Here is a 19235-nt window from a genome sequence, read left to right as displayed (position 1 = left end):
TGTGACCCGATAGGATCGGACCGAGCCGTCTCGATAGTCCCGGATGCTCACTGCGGCGGCTGTTTGTTCACTGGCTCGGACTGTCGGAACGGGACCAGCCCCGAACTTAAACTGAGAGAGATGAACTAGTCACTGGTAGAGTGACACACCGGGAAAACGTAAGAGTGTAATCAGTTCTTTATCTGAGTCTAGTCTCCTCCTTCGCACCCTCCTCGATCATTATGAGACAGCTTTCTTAACAAAGTTCTTCTGCCATTTCTTCTTCTGCTTGAGTTTTGGTTTCGACGGCAATGGGTGCACGAAGTGAGGGTCGCGGCGTCCTCGAATGCCGGGAATCTTCACCCTTAGAATCCCTCCTCTCTCTTCACCTGCACTCTCTCCTCCTCCTCTCTCGTCACTTCTCCCTTCTCCTTTCCTTCTCCTTCTCCTCCTTCTCTCTCTCCTCCGCCACTCTCGTCACCTCGCCCTTCTCCTCCTACTTGTCCTCCTCCACTCTCGTCACCTCTCACTTCTCCTCCTCCTCCTCCTCCTCCTCCTCCTCCTCCTCCTCCTCCTACTTCCTGGCCTGTTTTGCCTATGGCCTGCTGCTTGCCCATGCTGCAAGGCACATGACTGACTTGTGGCTTCAGACACTTTTCAAACCTGACGGTGACATAAAGATCCTCCAATGTCTCGCCGCCGAACGCCATCCCCGTCACCCTCTTGGTCGGCAGTTCTACGTGCTGAAAGCAAGATCAATGGCTAGGAATGAGCCCCCTTGTCTCCTGCTCCACCTGCAAAGCTGCTCCGGTTTCCACGTCATACCGAACGAGCTTTTCGCTCCCTTCGAACGCAACCCAAACCTTGCCTTGGCGCGGTGAGTCCATGAGTTCAGCCCCTGCGACTTTTACCTTCGCTGTCGATGCAGAAACAAGCAGGCTGCATCAGTTGATCCCCCTCGCTTCCAAACTGGAGCATCTATCGCACGAGTGACTGTCTGGCCGAGCAAGGAGCAAGTTTTACGATTTTCTGGGAGTCTTCAATGACAGTACCATTCTCCTTCAGAACCAGGTAGGACTGGAGCACCTGTCGACAACCCAACGGTGAGGAAGATTGACGCTACAAACAAACTTCACCCGAGCAGTGCCGTTGAGAACCAACAGATGGCGAGTCGCGCTATCTGTCTCCGCCGGGCTCTCCCAGAAATCGATCCCACGGCATCCTTGGAAGCCCACCAACCTGGTGAGAAGAAGCATCTCAGCCGTTCCGACGCGAGAAGGCAGGAAAAGCAGGATCACTTCTCTTTCATGACCATGTTGGGCCCGTACTGGTGGACCAGACCGTCCAGGTTATCCTCGGCTGCCCACTGCGGTGTCGTTGGATCAAACATCAGCCGGATGCGAGGAGGAGAGGTTTACTCCGGCTGGAGGTCGAATGCAGAACAACTTTGCGATCGGGTTGCAAGGAAACATGGGCTCCTTGTCGGGCTCGTATGCATTGGCCAGCCACAACCTGGAAGCAGATCCGTTTGTTCCAGGTCTTCCCGGGCCTTACTGGACCGACTCACCTTCCCTCTGGATCGTTTCTTGCTTCCACAAAGTTCAACCCTTCCAGAAGGAGTCAAGCTGACCTATCTTCCCTCACACTATATCCCTCACCGTCTGGTGACTGGATGAAAACGTCTTCTCCCTGCTTGATTTGCTGCACAGAGAAGGCTCAGGGGCACAGGTGCAACAGGGTTTGTGCAGGTACCACACACTCCGATGGCGGCAGGATGGCGCAATGGAGCGGCACTCTCTCTTCGAACTCGTCGTTAAAGATGAGCTTGAAAGTACAGTGACTTGAAAGAAAACATACAAGACGATGAATGGACCTGATAAACCTTCTCTGTGCCAACAGCGAATATCCTGTCTTTTTGATAAAGAGACTGAAAATTCATGGATATCGATCACTTTCCCCAGCACTTTCAGCATGCATAGGACAGTCTCACTCACCACACAACCTACATACTCTTGCATGTCGATCGACTGACAAAACATGCCGTAAGATCTCGGTGGGCCATCGTGTCATGACCGACGTACCTGACACTTGCTAGTCGCAGGGCTGTAAGACAGGACCTTCTCTCCCAGCACATCCTTCAGACGGCACATCAGCACATCTCCTCCTCCTCCATGGCGCCGCAAGGGGCCTCACCGCAAAGTGGAGCCGGTCATTGACACAGTCCCACACTGGGCTGCGAGCCAACCTGAGGTCCAAGTCGACGAGTCTCTGGACGTCAACTCCTCCTCCTCCATGGACGACCATGTCATTCCCTCTCTCACAGCTCTCCCCCATCCTCTCCTACCCGCATGTCCCGCCCCGAAGCCCGCCAGCAGCATGCAGGCGGCCACCGCCCATGAGGCGCTTCTCTGCATTCCCGTGAACACAGCCCGCCTCACCATGGGGGCATCCTGTTTCGCTGCCAAGCTAAGAGATAATTGCTGTCCTCCAAAAAGCTCTTGATAAACCTGAGGCGGGCCGTGATTATACCCGCAAAGTTCTTTAATCAATGCACTTCTTCGGCGTGCATGGCGATGGGCTGCGGGGAGCGGTGGAGGAGGTGAGGACAGGAAGGAGAGGGACTCTTTGCTCTCCTCCCCTGCTCCACTCCTTCCCTTCTCCCCTCCTTCCCGTCTCTGTATCCTTCCCTCCTTCCCTCCTTCCCTCCTCCCCTCGTCACCTCCTCCCTCCTTCCCTCCTCCCTCCCCCCCTGCCCCCCTTCCCCCTTCCCCCTTCCTCTCATATTCCGAAGCAAGAAGGTCCTAGAAGGGAGGAGAGGAGGAAAAATGTGGGACCCGAGATTAAGGGGCGAGGAGGAAGAGCGATTGATGAGCATGACGAGGGCAATGGAACCAACCAACATATTCTCGTGCAGGAGTTGAAGGCGGTCAATTGCACCAGCCTCCTGACTTTTCCAAATGAGTGCGCGGCATTGATAGAGGTGGAGGACAGTGAGCTTGAACATGGCTGCTAGTTCATGAAATGACACGTGGAAATTTAGCTGACTATCTTCCAAAGACCTTCATCCATCTGTTTCATACATTCACAAAGGGTTAGAGGAAGGAACGAGAGGAACGTCAAGTCCTGACATCTCCACCAGGAGGGAATTTCGATAGTGTCCTCTTGGTCCCAAACATGTGCAGAGAGGCTCTAGAAGACGCTGTGGATAATTTGGTTCTCTTTCATTGTGTCTGATAACAAAGAAATGATTTTGATGCTTGCACACAGGTTGCAGCAAACATCGAAGAGATCGATGCTTTCTTGCATGACGGCGAAGCTTCATCGCCATGGAGGGTCTCTGCAGCCCGTGGGTATGATGCGGCGCACGATTTCACACACCCAGAGGTACTGGTGTGCTCGAGCATGCTTGTGAGTCACGGCTGCTGCTGCTCGCGCAGGTGGAGCACATGGTGGGGGACGCCATAGCGAAGCGGCTATCATCGCTTCCTAGGGTAGCATGACCGGAAGTTTTAAGAGCTGAGAGGTAGACAGGTCTCGCTGACGGACTTTGAGAAGGAGATCTTTGTTTGGGTCGGTAAGACGATGGTGTGCATGGGGAGGATGAGCCCTCAGTGCCGCTGTCGGCATCTCGACGTGCGGAAGGTGGAGAAGAGGGAGGGAGGAGCTATGGGAGCGACTGATCTTGGTGTGCCCTTGCTAGGGTGACGTTCGATCCCGTGCTGACGACTCTGTTGCTTTCTGCATGGCATGGGTTGCTCTGGCAAAGTTCAGGATGCTGGATAGTGTCAAGTCACACAAGAGACACGACGGGAGCGGAAGAGGAGCGACAGAGAAACATGGCAGAAAGAGAGATGTTCACATTCTAGATCCGATGTGCGGGGTTGGGACGTTCCTTTGCGCAACTGCAGTCGTCGCTAACAAGCTCAAGTTCGGGCTGGTAAGGACCGTCAAGCACACTGATCTCCCCTCTTCATCGAAGCCATGATGGCGATGTCTGCCAGGAAGTGATTGGATGTGACGCCGAACAAGTCTCGATCGACGTTGCCAAGGGGAACCTGACGTGGTTGGCTGATGGTGAAAGTTTAAACTTCCTGAAACTCTTGAAAAGCTGACGACCGGGATAGACATCAACTTCCCCCTGGATCTCCACGTTTGCGACTTGCGCGAAGAGCAGGCGAGCTCGTTTGATGTGTCGTGTAGCAATCAGTCTGCTCCTCATTTCTTGCTGGCCTTGCCTGTTGATGGGCAGTGATGTAATCACGTCTCACTCCAGCCTTGCGAAAGCGAATGGGCGGACATCATCATCGTCGACCCCCCCTGGGGTCACAGACACGGGTACCTCCCTACCTTTCTCCTCCTTTTGTCTCTGTCTCCCTGTCCCCCTCCCTCTCTCAGTCTCGTCTCGTCTCTATGTCTCGCCTCGTGTCTGTCTGTTTTCCTGTCTCTTTCACTGTCCCTGTCGCTTCCTTCCCTTCCTCCCCTACCTCCCCTTCCTCCCCTACCTCCCCTTCCTTCCCTTCCTCCCCTTCCCTTCCCTTCCTCCCTATCCATTTCCTCCTCTCTCATCCTTATACCACCGTCTGTCACTGTTTCTGACTCTGTCTCTGATCGTCTTTCTGCCTTTTATTCCGTCAGTTTGACTCTTTTCCTTCCAACAGGAGTTGGTCACAAGTGATGAAATCCACGCCGATATGGGCCAAGTGAGTTTGTTTGACAGATCAAATTCTTGGCTTTTGAGAGTTCACCCTGCGCATCCTTCGATGGGATTGTGATCTTATTGGTCTTGTTGCCTTTTCAATTATTGTGATGCTTGAGATAGTCGAAGATCATGGTTTTGATCTCAGATCTCTGAGTTCTGTCTAGTGTTGGTGCATTGACGCATAAAAGAGTCTTGTGAAGCATTTGCAATCATTGCAAGTTTTACGAGAAGCTGATGTCGATCGTCAAGGCGATGGGCTTCTTCTCTCGCAGTCAACGGGATCCTCCTGGTCGTGACTATCCGCACCAAGACGTTCGAGCAGGATGTGAGACGATAATGAGAACGATGATGATGGAGAGGAAGAAGATGAGGATGATAAACATGATGAAAATGACGACAATGGCATTGATGATAGAATTGATGTGATAGAGATGATTGAGATGCTACCAGACCAATTTTTGAGTCTCTTTCATTTTCTTTTCAGATTGTTCCCATCTTGAAGAATCACCGACTTGCCCTTCTTGATCACTTCAACTTCAACAACAAAGGACACGCTATGTGCAAGTACAGCACCTGCTCTCTTCTCTTCATCCCTGACCACCGCTCTCCTCCCTTGCCACGTCTCCAGGTGCTACGTCTTCTGTAAGCTGAGGCCGCCCCAAGAGCTCTCGCAAGATCGCGCACTGCTGAAGGAGGAGGTGAAGGCGAGGAGGAGGGAAGCAAGAGAGCAGGCGCAGCGCTCCAGCATGCGGGAGAGGCCCGACGGGAAAACTTTCGTGGTCAAGGTCAGCTGCCAGCAAGGGGAGCTGGCGAAGAAGGTGCGAGGAGGGGTGAGGTAGACATTGCGTTCCCTTGGTGCTGATCAGGACGGCAAGGAGCTGAGGAGACTGAATCTTCTTGACCTTTCCCCTAGATGGGGAGGGAAACGGGTCGGCAGACGGAAGGTAGATTTCTCTTGCTCCTCCTCTCCTTTTCTCTCCTCCTGTCTTCACCCTCGTGCTCGTGCTCATGCTCCTGCCTCCTCCCTCTTGTTTTACAATTCCTCTTTCTCCTCTCATCTCTTCCAGTTTCCCTTCCCCTCCTCTATCCCTCTCTCCCCTGCTCCTCTTTCTCACTTGCTGTCAGTCGGATGATGGTGGCAAGGTCGAGTGCCTCTTTCCTATCAGGCGGGACGTCGATCACGCCGTCGTCCTCGAGCTGTTTCGATCGTCGAAAGTTCTGTCAAGCTTACAGGCTGTGTTGGAGGAAGATTGGCAGGAGGAGGGAGAGCACGAGGGGGGGCGGGAGGGACGGCAGGAGGAGAGGAAGCAGGAGCGAGAGGAACAGGAGGGGGAGCAACGGGAGGACCGGCAAGCTTAAAATGTTCAACATCCATACAATCTCAAAGAGTTCATCTGAAGAGGGCGTAACAAGATTCTCTTCGTACACTCACAGTTTCTAGCTCCTCCCCGCTCCTCCCCCTCCTCCACAACCCCCTCCTCCTCCCCTCCACAACCCCTCCTCCTCCTCCTCCCCCTCCCCCTCCCCTTCCTCCCTTTCCGTCGTCAATTTTGTTCAAAACTTCTCGGAGGTCCTCCAGCGACATCTGTCTGGCCCGTCAGATCCCGAGCAGCAAGAGGAGGCGGAGCAGGCCTGTGCTGATCCTCTCGTCTTCGCCTTCTGCTGCGACGCGTGCGGAGCCCAACCAGACATATAGATCACCTGCAACATACACATCAGTGTCCCCTCCTCCTCCTCCTCCTCCTCCTCCTCTCCCCGCTTCTGTCACGATCGCTTCATCACTCTCTTGCTTGACCTCTTGCTCGACCTCGACCGCTCCCTTCTCTCCCGTGCCTTCCCCTTTTTCTCTCCCTCCCCTCCGCTTTTCTCATCTTCCCTTCCTCAATTTCCATTTCCACCTGGAAGGTCGCAGGAACGGCGCCTCCTTCCCTTCCATACATCGCCTGATACACAGCAGCTGCTGCAATCAGCGTTTGTCGCCTCATCTGCCTGCCGTGCACAGCGTTGTTCTCCCCCATGTCCTGAGCCAACCGCGTCATCCGCCACTGCTAGCTCTCCCCCCTCCCATCCTCCTCCCTCTCCCATCCTTCCTCCTCCACTTCCTCCTGTTCGTCAACAACCAAGATCCAAATTCATCACTCCTCCTTCTCCTCCTCCTCAACCTGCAGTGCGTAAAGGAGCGACATGGCGTCGGGAAACATGATCGTGACGGTGTCAACGTCAACGGCTGTGAGAGAGAAGCCAGCCCCACCGAGCAGGCTGACGTACATATCAACTTTCCGCCTCCCATCTCCTCCCTCCCACACACCCAAACACCTTCCTCACCCACTCTTTCCATCCTCATTCCCCTCCTCTCCTCCTTTCTCCACTCTACCCGCCCACGTCCGCGACGTTCGCTAGGGGAGAAAGATGTGACCCGAGTCCTCCTGTTCGCTCCATGGAAGCCACCTTTGATGTAAACGAAGGAAGCAGCGGTAAGGAGAGAAAGAGGTAGAGAGAGAAGGTCAGGAAGAACCGGAAGGAGAACAATTAGGAGCAGGCAAGGGAAGGAGGAAACCGAGGAGGAGAGACAGAAGCCGAAGATGCGGGAGGAGGAGGAGGAGGAGGAGGAGGAGGAGGAGGAGGAGGAGGAGGGAGAGACGGAGGGAGGGAGGGAGGGAGGGAGGGAGGAAGGGAGAGTCGATAGAAAGGGAAGGAAGAATCTGTATCAGCCGTAGAAATTGAAGGAAGCAACTTACTGTGATCGCATGTCGAAGCTCTATGAGAGTGTCGCCACCGAGCATCGAGGCTAGGAAGAGACCGTCTGAGGCGAGCAGGAATAAGAAAGAGGAAGGGGCAGGACAGGGGAGGGGAGGCATCCCACCAGGTCTTAGTGCCCTTCGGATCTGAGTCAAGGTTCCTGCAATCCGAATCGACTGAGGCGAGGAAAGTGAAGGACATGAAGAGAGACCAGGAAGATCGTTAATCCAATGCATCGTGAGATTTGACATGACCAAGTCAAGACTTTCCGGCAAGAACGGCAGGAACTGCGAAAATGAGTGAAGAAGGGAGGGGCAGCGGAGAGAAGGAGGAGGTGGACATGTTGATCAACTCTGTGACTGCGGAAGGAAGGGACTGACCTCGCTGTCTGCCAGAACTGTCGTTGCATGGATCCCATTGACAAGCCCCTTCCTACTCAGATATGATTATCAGGCGGAGAAAAGGTCAGGGTGATGACAGGGGAGGGAGAGGCACAGACATGGAGGACAGCAGTGAGCGAGGGGGAGTCGAGAGGAGGAGGGAGAGGAAGAAGAAAACGAGGGAGAGGAAGAAGAGGAGGAGGGAGAGGAAGAAGAAAACGAGGGAGAGGAAGAAGAGGAGGAGGGAGAGGAAGAAGAGAAGCAGGGGAGGAAAAATTGAAAATACCGGCATTTCATCAACATGTTCTGTGACTGATCGCACTGGTACAATTTGCTGATTCCTCCTACTCCCTGGCGCTCGATATCACTCGATGGTGAAGCAATTGCTCTGCAACGCACCCCAGACATGTTCTTCAGCAGCAATCCTTCCGCGCATCCAACATCGGCAGCTACAGGAAATCTGCAAGGACGGAGTGAGGAGGAGTGAGGCTTTGCGGCAAAGAGGGCGAAGGAGGAGAGGGAGGGTTGGAGAAGAGAAGCGTCAAGGTAGCTACTTCTTGTTAGTATCCCATAATCTGTCAAGGAGGTCCTCGGCGACTTTCCCTCTCAGTTGGCCACTGATCCTCTCGTCCAGCCTGCACAATCCGAGCTGGATCAATCTTCGCACCGCTTGCAACGAGCAGGCAGCACCTGCTTGCCACCCTGTCCATCTGCTTTCTCTTGGCGGTCCGATCAAAAATCTCTGGAACCTCACTTGAGAAGCATCTGGAAAACTAAGGTCGAGTCATACCAGGATCATCATCATCATCATCATCATCATCATCATCATCATCATCATCATCATCATCATCATCATCATCCTCGTCATCGTCATCTCCATCGATTCATCGCCGCCGCCGCCACAACACGATTTCCTCCCCCCTTGCCGTTTCCTTCTCTTCTACTCACATTGCCTCCAACCGGGCGTTTGATCGACTGCCAGAGCCTGTTCATGACAACTGAACCCCTTGGTGAATGTAGTCCACGGATCGACAATGGCCTGATTTCAATTGTCATAGTACTGCAATATACTGACGCAATTCCGGGACTTGACAGATGAATTGACACACAAAGCTCTAACAACCAATCTAGTCATGCGCGTTTTTTCTTTCTATCGTTTCTTCCTTTCTTGGAGCTATTCTTCAATCTCCAATGTTCCCTTGTCCTTTTGCGTCTCGCAATCAAAGGAAAATTTCAAATCCTCTGCAGCACTCTACATCACCTATTCTCTACCGTTAGCCTCGTTCCGATCAATTGCTTCTTGTAGCGATTGCGCTTGCTCGCGTCTCCTGCTCTTGTTTCGTCGTTTGCTGTCGTGGATCTAATCGTTGCTCTAGTATCATTTTCTGGTCTACACCTCACTTTCCACAATCTCTTTCTGCTCCTGCTCCTGCTCCTGCTCCTGCTCCTGCCCCTGCCCCTGCCCCTGCCCCTGCCCCTGCCCCTGCCCCTGCCCCTGCCCCTGCCCCCGCCCCCGCCCCCGCCCCTGCTCCGAGGTGCCCGCAAACTGTCCCATGATCCCATGGAACTTTTACGTGTTGAAGCCGCGAAAGCCGGTGGATCACAATGGCATCCACGGTAGCCGGTAGACCACATTCAACGTGTGTGGAGATCTGGGGGTAGGGGTCCTCCATTCATTATGACGGGGTACGGGGTGGTCGGGCGAGCCCATAATACATTTAAAGAAGTGATCGTACGGGCGATGTAAGCCATTATTATATCTATTATATGTCAACAAAGTCTGGTGGGTCATCATTTTAGGGTGGGTAATTCTATCACTGGGGTAGGGTAATTGACGGAGGGATGAAGGGGGTATAAAGGATAGAAGAAAGGGGGGTAGGATACTGAAGGATGGGTGGGGTACTGACCTCGCCAGGGTGACTAGGTTTTGTGCCCCTGGGAGAGAGTGAAAGGCGGAATAAAAGCATTTTATGAATTGATTATCTTAAAACATTTGTTTTTAATATTGCTAATTAGTTTTAAGAATGTACCACATGATCAGTATCTATCGTGTTCTTACAACAAGTTTTAGAGTGGCAACCATTTGTCAAAGGTGGGGTAGTATATCAACACCGGTACGCAACAATTCTCCAAAGAGGGTAGTATATAAAAGGGGTTGACTCTATACCTATAATCGGACAGATCCAGGGTAGGGTTCGGAATGGTTGGGTAGGGGTGTGGTGATCACCCCACAATATTTCCATCTTCTACCCGGTCCGCCCCAGAATCTTATTATATATTAAAGGCTCCGCTATTAAGGCTCAAAAATGTCTAAAAAGACATTTATATTGTTTTAGCCTTGTCTAGGTACTCAAATTGAAAACAAGATTTACAAACAGCCTAAAACAATTTGTTAGGTATTTTCAACCGTCCACCTCTCAAATATAAAAGTGACTCCGTACAAGAATAAAACCAGATCCTAGCAAACTTTTAGCTGCTCCGCCCCTTCACCGTACAATTCAGGTACGAATAATACCGATCAGAGGACTTTATAAAACAATCTCATTTTAATTATGTACGTGTAAGCTGGAGATCGAGGTTTGATAGAGAAAAAACATAACCATTTATATTTTAATTTTAGTACCAGCAAGAGTACCTTTATTCGTGGGTCTTAAAAATTGATAAAACCGTGGGGCGGAACCTTCATGCCGCGTTGGGGGTGATGACCTCATTGCGCTTGCACATGCAGCAAAGCATGCAGAAAGACAACAGAAAGAGACAAACATTCCATGATGTTGTTTGAAGTGATGTTGCTTGTGCGAAAAATCAGTTATAGGGTGTGTTTCTTTGGTTCTGGTTGCTATTGGAGTGAAGAGAGCTTCAGTGCCCATGTAGATGATCATATGTAACATGAGTCAGGAGAGCACGATCTCCGGACTCTCCTGTGCATCGATAGCAATAGATTTGAAACTGGAGTATATGATGGTTTGTTGACATTTGTATTGTGAGTAGAGTCGGCAAGCTTACTCTCTTATGAGCGGACCATGACTTTCATGAATTCCAGAGCATCAGTTTAGGACCACACTGCCAGTACACAAGCAGTGATTAATCCATTGATTGCATCTTTTCATCTATATCTATATGTACGAAAGTCTGCTGCTTTAGAAGCCATTTGTTGGCCATGCTTGATGCCTTCAACATGAAAGATATTACTGGTGTTTGATGCCTCTGTTTTCATTCATTGATCCGTTTGATGCAGGCAAAGCCCAAGAATATAGGCACGAGTTTCAACTGATTGTGTTGATTCAAATCGGTATAAATACTCCTGCAAAGATTCATTGTTGGAACTCAACATCCACGAGGACGACTTGGCATCTCAGTGCCATGCTTCGGTTGTAGAGGACATTCTCTCGTTCACGAGAATTTGGCCGGGATGCAGGAGTTTAATCGGCTCCATTCCGTTCAAGATATCTCTCTAATTACCTCAAACAGTGTATGCACTCGATTCCCGGGACATTAATGCTTCTAACCGTGAAACCTGTCTTTATTTCTGGGAATATGACCCACTATAGAATTCCCAGGATGTTTGACATACGTCGGCTCGTGTTGGTGACGATACTGATTCTATCTACAACAATATCAGTCACAGACTGCATTACTTTTCCTTGCATTGCACCTTTGCTTGGTCCAACGATTCCATCCGCACCATCAAGGGAGCCATCGCCGGCGAGAAGTAGAACCCCAGAAGATCCAATGGACATGCAGCTAAGACTGACAATACGTGGCGGAGATCTTGCTGTATCTAAAACTCCGAGAGCTCGAAGCGAGTCGGGTGTGGGAGATTCCACCGGGAGTGAAACGGATTCTACACTGCTGGATGTTTCTTCAAAAATGAGAGTGATGTCTTCTGTGCCAGGAAACCGCCCCATCACGACAGGGATGAAGATTGCAGTGAAATTTCGAATCAATTACTCTACAAGATGGGGAGAAAATGTAATCATCGTTGGCTCGACAGATGAGCTGGGTGGAATATCAAATCCTTCGGAAGCAGAGACAAGAAGAGCCATTGCGATGGGCAAAGGCAAAGTTATGCGCTACATTGCGAACGGGGATTGGGAATACGTCACTGTAATGCATCCTGCCCCAACTGGACTATCTTATCGCTATGCACTAGTCCGAGAGAAAGGCGAGCCACTTGTCGAAGGGGGGATTCGTTATGGCAGATACCTCGATATCGATGACTTAGTGAGACAGAGCTCCAACAGGCAATGAATTGCAAAACTTTTTTGATCAGTTATTGTTTCTGATGCTCAATTGTTATAGGAGGAGGGGCTTGTTAGCCGTGGGCAGTGCTGGCTCTTCGTCGTCGCTGTCTGAGGTAACGAACCAGATCGATTCTCTACATTCAAATATTCAAATATTGGTTTTCTGCAGGCTGCCAGCCGTCAAGAACCAATGCAGCTTGAGGTTACATCTATTGGAATATTGATTCGAATCCTTATAACCTGCTAGGTTCGAGATCAATGGCGTGTGAGTCGCCAAAACGGAGAAGACTGGGTGCTCAGGACAGGTACTTGGGGAAATATTGAGTACAACTGTTTTGACTTTTTGGCAGATGCCATTGCACAAGTGGTTTATGGTCAGGGCCGGTTGGATGCCGTAGAAGAGGCAATTTTAGATGGGAAGGTCGTATCTCTTACACCGTCCTGGTTGAACATTTGTTCAAAATGTCTGCAGGTCAAACATGCTGCGGATGTGATGAAACATGCTGAGCCTCAAGACGGGGAGAAGAGGGTATTCCTGCGGTCTTTGTGATTGATCTTCGTAAATTTTGCTTGTGAAGGCTGCAATCACAAATTTTCATTTGAATGTTGAGCGGACAAGAGTTCCATTGGGTTGTGCGATGGCTGTAGAGAGTGCGGTAACCGTTCGCACTGAAGCGGACACAATTTTCCTGACCAGATTTCGTGTCAGGCACTTCTAAAGGATGTCGCTGTCATGTCATGTGCAAGATTTCCCGTATGCATATATTCTTTCAATTTGGCCCCATACTGAATTGTCCTGTAGTCGTGGGAACTTGATCTTGAAGCCCCTACCCAGCTTCTTCCTGCACAGGTGTCATCAGTCTCTTTGATTGTTGCTTGTTTCTGAATGTTTTGCAGTACAAATATGTCGTGGTCAATCTTACCAACGGAGAAATAGTGGATAGGTATGATGCTGAGATTGCTGGGTCAAGCTCTCGATTCGTGATCTATACAAATACTACAGAGAATCTGGAGCTCCTCGGTGGCTTGGTCGCCCAGTTGGGATATTGCAGCAGGTCTTTGATGCTTATCTGCACGGCAACCGAGAGGCTGAGTGATTTTGATTCAACAGGAGGGTATTCGAAATAGCAAGTACGTTGTATCAGTGCGGGATGAAGCTACAACCGATCGGTAATGAGTGTTTCCAACATATGCATTTCGTTGAGATACTTGATTTAGATGGCCTGTTGAAAAGGCAGACCGCTTTCGGGGAACAGGAGTCAGTCTTCCACTCTTCTCCCTACGGTCACGAAGGTCGATATTCCCGCTTTTGTTGCTTAGACGGTGGCTGATTGAGATGTATCTGTGCAGTGGAATGGGAACTGGAGAGTTTGAAGACATCAAGTTGCTCGTGGATTTCTGCGACAAAGTGATCATTTGCTCCCATGATTTTTGCATGACACGATGCTAATAGGTTGGGCTCAACTCTGTGCAACTGCTTCCTTTGACAGATACCACTGCGCACGCACATGCTACCTGGGAGGACAGGTTGTTGTGTCGTGCAAAAGCTGATGTCCTGTGCTGAAGCAGTGTTTTCAGCTCGCCGTATTCCTCCGTCTCTGTGCATGCATTACATCCGTTGTATCTGAGGCTTCAGAGCTTGCCAGATCTTCCTTTGGATGGTGATGATTTATTGGCCGCCGAGAACATGCATTTAAAATCTTGCGTTTTACAGTCTTGCGGGAAATACAAGATACCGTCAAGTCAATGAATGAGGGCAGCAATCAGACAGTTGTGGACGAGAGTTGCGGATCGACATTGCTGTATTTCTACATACACTAGAATGACTACCTGACTGATATATACCTCCAGCGAGCCGCTGGACTATGAGAAGGTTATGACAGCCAAACTTCGCCTCCTACGAATGGCCTATGAAGCTTCTGGAAAGAGAGTTGTGGAGTCTGAAGAATTCGCAGACTTTGTGTTGGATCAGGTGACCGATTTAAATCTAGATCCATACATCAATGGATGGGATGTCACCTTGCAATTCCAGGGATACTGGCTCAAACCCTATGCGCTATATTGTGTTCTGAGGTTTTGCCTGCTCAAATTGGTATGTAGCTGTATTGACGCACAACAAGGGACATGTATGGTGTGAGTGATCCATCACAATGGGGCGAGATGGGCAGGCTATCATTTGCACAGGTTGATGATTTCGATCTTTCGATAGTTGAAGTGAGTGATTTTGTATTCTAGATGGATGCTCTTTCAAGTCCAGGAGGAAACAAGTACAACGCTTGCAGGTAGATCATTCTGTCCATGAGTATCTTAGTTTACCTGACCCAATTGTCAGATATTGGTATTGGGTTCAATATCACTTGCACAAGCAATTCTTGGACGCAAGCCGGTCGAATTGAGATTTGTGTAGCTTATTGCACACGTTCACGATTGTTGCAGATATGCTGCGAAGAAAGGGGTAGCCTTGATAGGCGATTTGCCGATTGGTGTTTCTCGAAATGGTGTGGATATTTGGTCAAGGCCAGGTATCAGGACAAATAGAATTGTCTTTGCCTTCGGACTGATTTCCTTATCTGTAGAATTATTCAGATTAGACAAGCGGATGGGAGCACCGCCAGATGCCTTCACAGAGTTGGGGCAGGTCGAAATCTGTTTACAAGACTTGAGATCGAGACTCAATCTGTGTACCGCAGAACTGGAACTTCCCGGCTTATGACTGGGAAAAGATGATGAGGGATGGATTTTCTTGGTGGAGAGCGAGACTGCGGTGCAGGCACGAAATAGTGATGGCATGCAACTCACCGCAATGCACAGGAGCATGAACATGTACTTCCACTCTGTCCGCCTTGGTGACTGAAATCCTTGCTGGAATTTTGATGTCCTGATAATGCTTTCAGACCACATATTGGGATTCTTCCGTTTCTGGGATCTACCAGCTCATGCAGTGACTGGGCTCGGAGGACATTACTTGTAATGGCCCTTCAACCGTCTGGGCATGCTTGCCTTACTCTTTGTGACAGTCCCAGCCACCCCATCACGAAGGAAGAGTTGGACTCTAAGGTCTCATAGCAATTGAGTATCAATACCGGACTCAAGCTCTGTTTGTAGGGTTTATGGGATAGGCAGCGCTTGACTCAGCCGTACGTTCGATCGCATCTGTTGGAACGAAGGTATCAAAGCATCCATCTCTTTGTGATGTTTGTTTTTGTGAACTTGTCATAATTTCTTGCCCTTCTCTCCTTCTTTCAGGTTCGGCAAAGACTGGGAAAATGTTGTGCGTCGCTTCTTCTCGCAAGGGCTACATGGTATCTTGCTCGGTCTTGATCATGACACAACGACACTGACGTAAATGGATAGGAACCTATAGCTTCAAGCCTGGCCTTGACACAGAGAAGGCACTTCAGGATGCGATGGTGAGTCTGTGTTCTCCTACTAATATTCGTCCTTCTGGTGACGTGATGTACTAGGAGAGAGACCCTGTCCAAGTGCAGGGGATGACGAGACAGGCTGTTCTGCACGCACTCATCTTGTTTTTGAACGATCGGTGCATTGTCTCTACCGTTTCCTTGTGCCAGACCTCCTCACTGTTGATGACAGATGTCTCATAAGGGATGAGAAATTCCCAGACGATCGTTTCTACCCTCGATACAAGTAAGATTCCTGATTGAGCTCTCCAGTGTCTGAGTTTGGACCCAGGATGTGGGATACCGACTCATTCGCGGAGCTGGGGCATGATTGGCAGGTCAGGATTAAAGAATAGAGTTGGATGCTGGGGTGTGTTGTCCTTAGTTTCTGCTGTCAGATCAAGCTCAAGGAGCTGCATGATGCGTATTTCTCCTGGAGGCAGGTACACGACTCGATTCCGTGAAGCGAAAGTTGGCGATGTTGATCAATTTGCAGGAGGATCTATGTGAAGCCACAGCAAGGGAAAGCCTCCGCCACCTGCTGGTTTGGAGATACTGAAATAGCTTCCTTCCGTCTCCTGACGAGGAGCAGGCTGCGTCAAACATGCTGCTATGCGGTGAAGATATGGGACCTGGACCGGCGTGCCTTCCTCGTGTTCTCTCCGACATGTCAATACCGGTTCGAAGATCTTCGCGCTTTTCTCATCGAGTGACAGAGAGCAGGGGCTGAGGATTCCTCGCGTCACTGGAGGCCCAACGTCGGAGTATCCCTACCTGTCTGTTGCCTCCACGTCGACTCACGACATGTCCACTCTCGCTTGGTACGCTGCGTCCTCCCGCTCTCTTGTGCTCTCGTCCTGCTCCTACCTTTCGCTCTCCTTGCTTCGACGTATGTTTGACATTTTTTTCCAGCTGGTGGGATTCTCTCCCAGCTAGCAGCCGCGATGAGATGTGGAGGAGCTTTGGCTGCACCGGGCCAGCTCCTCTCAAGTGCTCACCCCCTGTTGCCAAGCAAATCGTGCAGTCGATCCTTGCAAGCCCTTCGATTGTGATGGCTGAGATAAGAGGCGATGCGTAGGCTGACATGCCTGACAGCTCGCGGTCCTTCCCCTGCAAGACCTTCTGGATACTTGCGCCGCCACGGTGACGAAGGATCCCAAGGCGAGGGCCTGATCCTCCTATTCTACACTCCTCCTCCTCCTGGGCCCCTTCCCAATTCCGCCTTGTTCTTTTCCTTGCTTTCGTCTGTCTCCTTCGCCCCTGTGCTAACTTGTCGCAGAGCGATCAGATCAACTTCCCGGGGACCGACCACTTGTGGAGGTGGCGGGCGAGCTGGCACATCGAAGACTTGCTGTCCAACAAGAGTGTCGTCAATCACTTCGCATCCATGGTAGGAGGTAGAGGGTTGACAGCCAAGTCGCTCACCCTCCATGGCAGATTCTTGCGTCCGGGCGGTACAAGCGGTAGGGAGGGAGGATAGGGCTCACAACAGCAAACAAGAGGGAGAAGATAGAAGGAGTACGAGGTAGCTCAATGGTAGAGGGGGGCGACCTCGTTGTATATTAGCTGTGAGATGCTCCGGCCGGAGCCAACTTGGTGAGTCAGACATGTTGGGATTGTTGACGTCGTCGTCATCGTCGTCGTCATTGTTTCGATATTCGTTGTACAGCAGAGATTATTCTTGTGAAAGTTGTTTATTCTCCTGTCTAGGCTCAGACTGTTGTCATTCTCTCTCCTCTCCCTCCCCTCTAAAATTTCCTCCTCCATAACTCTGGCGCCCCCGCCCCCGCCCTCGGCCTCTTCCCCCGACCCTCCGGCTTCCGTTCTCGTCGACTCGCACGGTAAATCCTTCGTCGTCTGGCAGGCGCGAGTGAGTAAGCAAGAGATCAGGAGAGGAGAGATGGAGGAAGAGGAGAGCGAGAGGGAGGAGACGGGGAAGGTGAGGGAGAGGAGGTTGGCGACGGGGAAAATAAGAACTCGGGGATAGGAGTCAAGGCGGGAGGGGAGGAAAGGGCGGATCTTTACCTCTCGTGCGGTTCTGCCTCCCCTGGTTAGCTTGAGAGGAGATGACGCGTCTGCTGCCGTCTGAGGTCGCCGTGACCCTCAGCCCGTTTCCGTCCTGCCCGTTCCTCTCTGCATGCGATGCGACTCGAGGGTCCTCGTAGTAGTTCTGCCTGGCAGGGGGGATGTACCTGACAAGGGGATGAGCGGAGAAGGTGAGGAACGAGGAATAGGACGGAAGGAGGAGGGCGACAGGGGAGGGAGCAAGAGAAGTGGAGAAGAGGAAGGGAAGCATGAAGGGGAGGGAAGTAGGAATGGGAAGGAGACAGAGTGGGAATTGGAGACGTGAACCTTCCCGCTGCTCTCATCGCCTGCCACGATCCTCCCGTGTGCATCGGTCTTGTCTCGGACTCTTTGCTCGAGTAGTCGCTCTGCTCTCTCCTCGCTGGTGGTGGACGTCTCGCGCGGTCTGCTCCTCCCCTTCCTGCACGCCACGTCATGGAGGGCACTGGCCAGGAGCATGCGAACCGCGAGACTCGTTGGGTTGAAAATCGTTCCTCTCGCGCATTGGCTGCTCGTCGTTCCTCTGCCAGGCAAACATCACAACTCAAGTTCTGCATCCACCGTTTCTGTCTCGTTTCTTTTCCTCCTCCTCCTCCTCCTCCTTCTCCTCGTCTTCCTTCCTCACCTTGCGTGTGTCTCTCCTCCTGCGATCTCGATTGCCTTGCCTGCCCTCGTCCGCCTCATCTGCTGCTTCTCCCCTGTCCTGTTGGCTTGTCCTGCTTGCCTGCTCCCCTCCCATCCTTTGCTCGTCCTCAGCAGAAGCCTCTCGCTTGCTGATCTCCGGCAGCTCCGGGAGCTTTGCGAGAAAATGACCGTCATCGTCCGACTCGTCTGTCATGCCAGACCGTCAGATGCGCTAAGAGGCCAGGGCCCTGCCTACCTGCCCACGTGCCCTCGAACTCGGGCCTCGCCGGCTTCTCTCGCTTGACTTCCTGCGGCTTCTCCTTCGCTCGCGGCTCCTGGAGACCACGTGAGGATGATGCCCAGGAGTAGCAGAGGATGCGGGGGGGGTGGGGGGTAGCGGAAGCCTTGAAACGGGACAAGGGAGGAAGGGAGAGAGTAAGCAAGAACAGGAAAGGGAACATGGAGGTACAGGGGAAGAGAAAGGGGATAGAGAGGAAGAAGGGAGGAGGAGAGGGGAGAGGAAACGAGAGCGAGAGCGGGAGAGAGGGAGGAGGATAAGGAGGGAGAACCTCGTTGAACACGGGCTCTGACACAGATCTGTGGATAGTCGGAGGCGGCGGCGCGGATGATCCCCAGGCTTCGCCAAAATTTTCTGAGCTCGAGCGATGGAGGGCGACGGAGGGGGAAGGAGGGGGAGCAACAGACGGAGCAACTACTGCCTCCTGTTAACCATGCACATTTTAGCAATGAAAGGACAGGAGGAGAAACGAGGAGAGGGGAGCAGAGGGGAGCAGAGGAGAGGTGAGGAGTCGGGATCTTATATTTGACCTTGAGGGAGTTTTCAGTTTCTTCTTCAGTGAGAACTTTCATGCCCTGCGGCACTCCAGACATGGACGACAGCGATAGCCCCCAAAATCTGAACGTGAAAATCAGTGCCATGCAGTCGAAGCGAGGGGAGAGAGTGACAGGAAAGCTGGCAGGGGAGGAGGGGTTGGTGCAGGCTAAGACAGGAGTTGGGTGAAGCGGGGGGCTTACGAGGAAAGTGATGATGATGATGATGATGATGATGATGATGATGATGATGATGACGACGAGGAGGAGGTAG

General features: G+C 51.5%; 6 protein-coding genes across 6 annotated transcripts in view; 3 read left to right on the top strand and 3 right to left on the bottom strand.

The window, feature by feature from the left end:
• Positions 1-574: 574 nt before the first annotated feature.
• Positions 575-2393, bottom strand: GUITHDRAFT_140080 (hypothetical protein; the record flags this gene model as incomplete). Its single annotated transcript, XM_005830863.1, is given in 13 exon segments — positions 575-623; positions 643-722; positions 774-847; positions 891-957; positions 1003-1065; positions 1116-1218; positions 1278-1345; positions 1398-1491; positions 1547-1586; positions 1638-1680; positions 2061-2114; positions 2173-2224; positions 2281-2393. The coding sequence occupies 13 exon segments, from the start codon at positions 2391-2393 to the stop codon at positions 575-577; spliced, it is 900 nt and encodes a 299-aa protein (XP_005830920.1).
• A 760-nt stretch (positions 2394-3153) lies between these two features.
• Positions 3154-4231, top strand: GUITHDRAFT_110048 (hypothetical protein; the record flags this gene model as incomplete). Its single annotated transcript, XM_005830862.1, has 7 exons — positions 3154-3192; positions 3247-3363; positions 3417-3470; positions 3535-3621; positions 3680-3916; positions 3981-4053; positions 4104-4231. The coding sequence occupies 7 exons, from the start codon at positions 3154-3156 to the stop codon at positions 4229-4231; spliced, it is 735 nt and encodes a 244-aa protein (XP_005830919.1).
• Positions 4232-6232: 2001 nt separating this feature from the next.
• GUITHDRAFT_72589 (hypothetical protein) lies at positions 6233-7668 on the bottom strand (the record flags this gene model as incomplete). The annotated part of the gene is made up of 7 exons (XM_005830861.1): positions 6233-6379; positions 6577-6699; positions 6841-6937; positions 7053-7126; positions 7417-7481; positions 7542-7577; positions 7629-7668. 7 exons carry the CDS (start codon positions 7666-7668, stop codon positions 6233-6235), a joined length of 582 nt encoding a protein of 193 aa, XP_005830918.1.
• Positions 7669-11529: 3861 nt separating this feature from the next.
• Positions 11530-15773, top strand: GUITHDRAFT_163686 (hypothetical protein; the record flags this gene model as incomplete). Its single annotated transcript, XM_005830860.1, has 28 exons — positions 11530-12021; positions 12071-12154; positions 12211-12243; positions 12289-12346; positions 12392-12462; positions 12514-12570; positions 12751-12795; positions 12844-12891; positions 12939-12985; positions 13045-13096; positions 13153-13211; positions 13392-13449; positions 13495-13568; positions 13893-14013; positions 14074-14114; positions 14162-14225; positions 14277-14323; positions 14374-14427; positions 14478-14563; positions 14618-14679; positions 14732-14805; positions 14853-14887; positions 14936-15008; positions 15059-15098; positions 15147-15208; positions 15288-15343; positions 15396-15451; positions 15735-15773. The coding sequence occupies 28 exons, from the start codon at positions 11530-11532 to the stop codon at positions 15771-15773; spliced, it is 2088 nt and encodes a 695-aa protein (XP_005830917.1).
• Positions 15774-16101: 328 nt separating this feature from the next.
• On the top strand, positions 16102-17145 carry GUITHDRAFT_153107 (hypothetical protein). Its single transcript, XM_005830859.1, has 6 exons — positions 16102-16121; positions 16166-16263; positions 16355-16490; positions 16538-16603; positions 16722-16832; positions 16880-17145. The coding sequence occupies exons 1-6, from the start codon at positions 16110-16112 to the stop codon at positions 16907-16909; spliced, it is 453 nt and encodes a 150-aa protein (XP_005830916.1). The 5' UTR covers positions 16102-16109; the 3' UTR covers positions 16910-17145.
• A 287-nt stretch (positions 17146-17432) lies between these two features.
• The window catches only part of GUITHDRAFT_140077 (hypothetical protein), a gene marked incomplete at both ends in the record, with an annotated part of 2218 nt that continues 415 nt past the window's right edge, over positions 17433-19235 (bottom strand). The window contains 7 exons of the mRNA XM_005830858.1: positions 17433-17634; positions 17795-17927; positions 17972-18029; positions 18132-18337; positions 18387-18465; positions 18700-18852; positions 18959-19046. Coding sequence (XP_005830915.1) covers positions 17433-17634; positions 17795-17927; positions 17972-18029; positions 18132-18337; positions 18387-18465; positions 18700-18852; positions 18959-19046 — 919 coding nt within the window. The remainder of the gene's footprint in view (positions 17635-17794; positions 17928-17971; positions 18030-18131; positions 18338-18386; positions 18466-18699; positions 18853-18958; positions 19047-19235) is intronic.

Source organism: Guillardia theta (genome assembly GCF_000315625.1).
Source record: "Guillardia theta CCMP2712 unplaced genomic scaffold GUITHscaffold_43, whole genome shotgun sequence".
Lineage (NCBI taxonomy): Eukaryota > Cryptophyceae > Pyrenomonadales > Geminigeraceae > Guillardia > Guillardia theta.
Note: the sequence above shows the minus strand (reverse complement) of the source record. Positions and strands in the feature narration are given on the sequence as shown.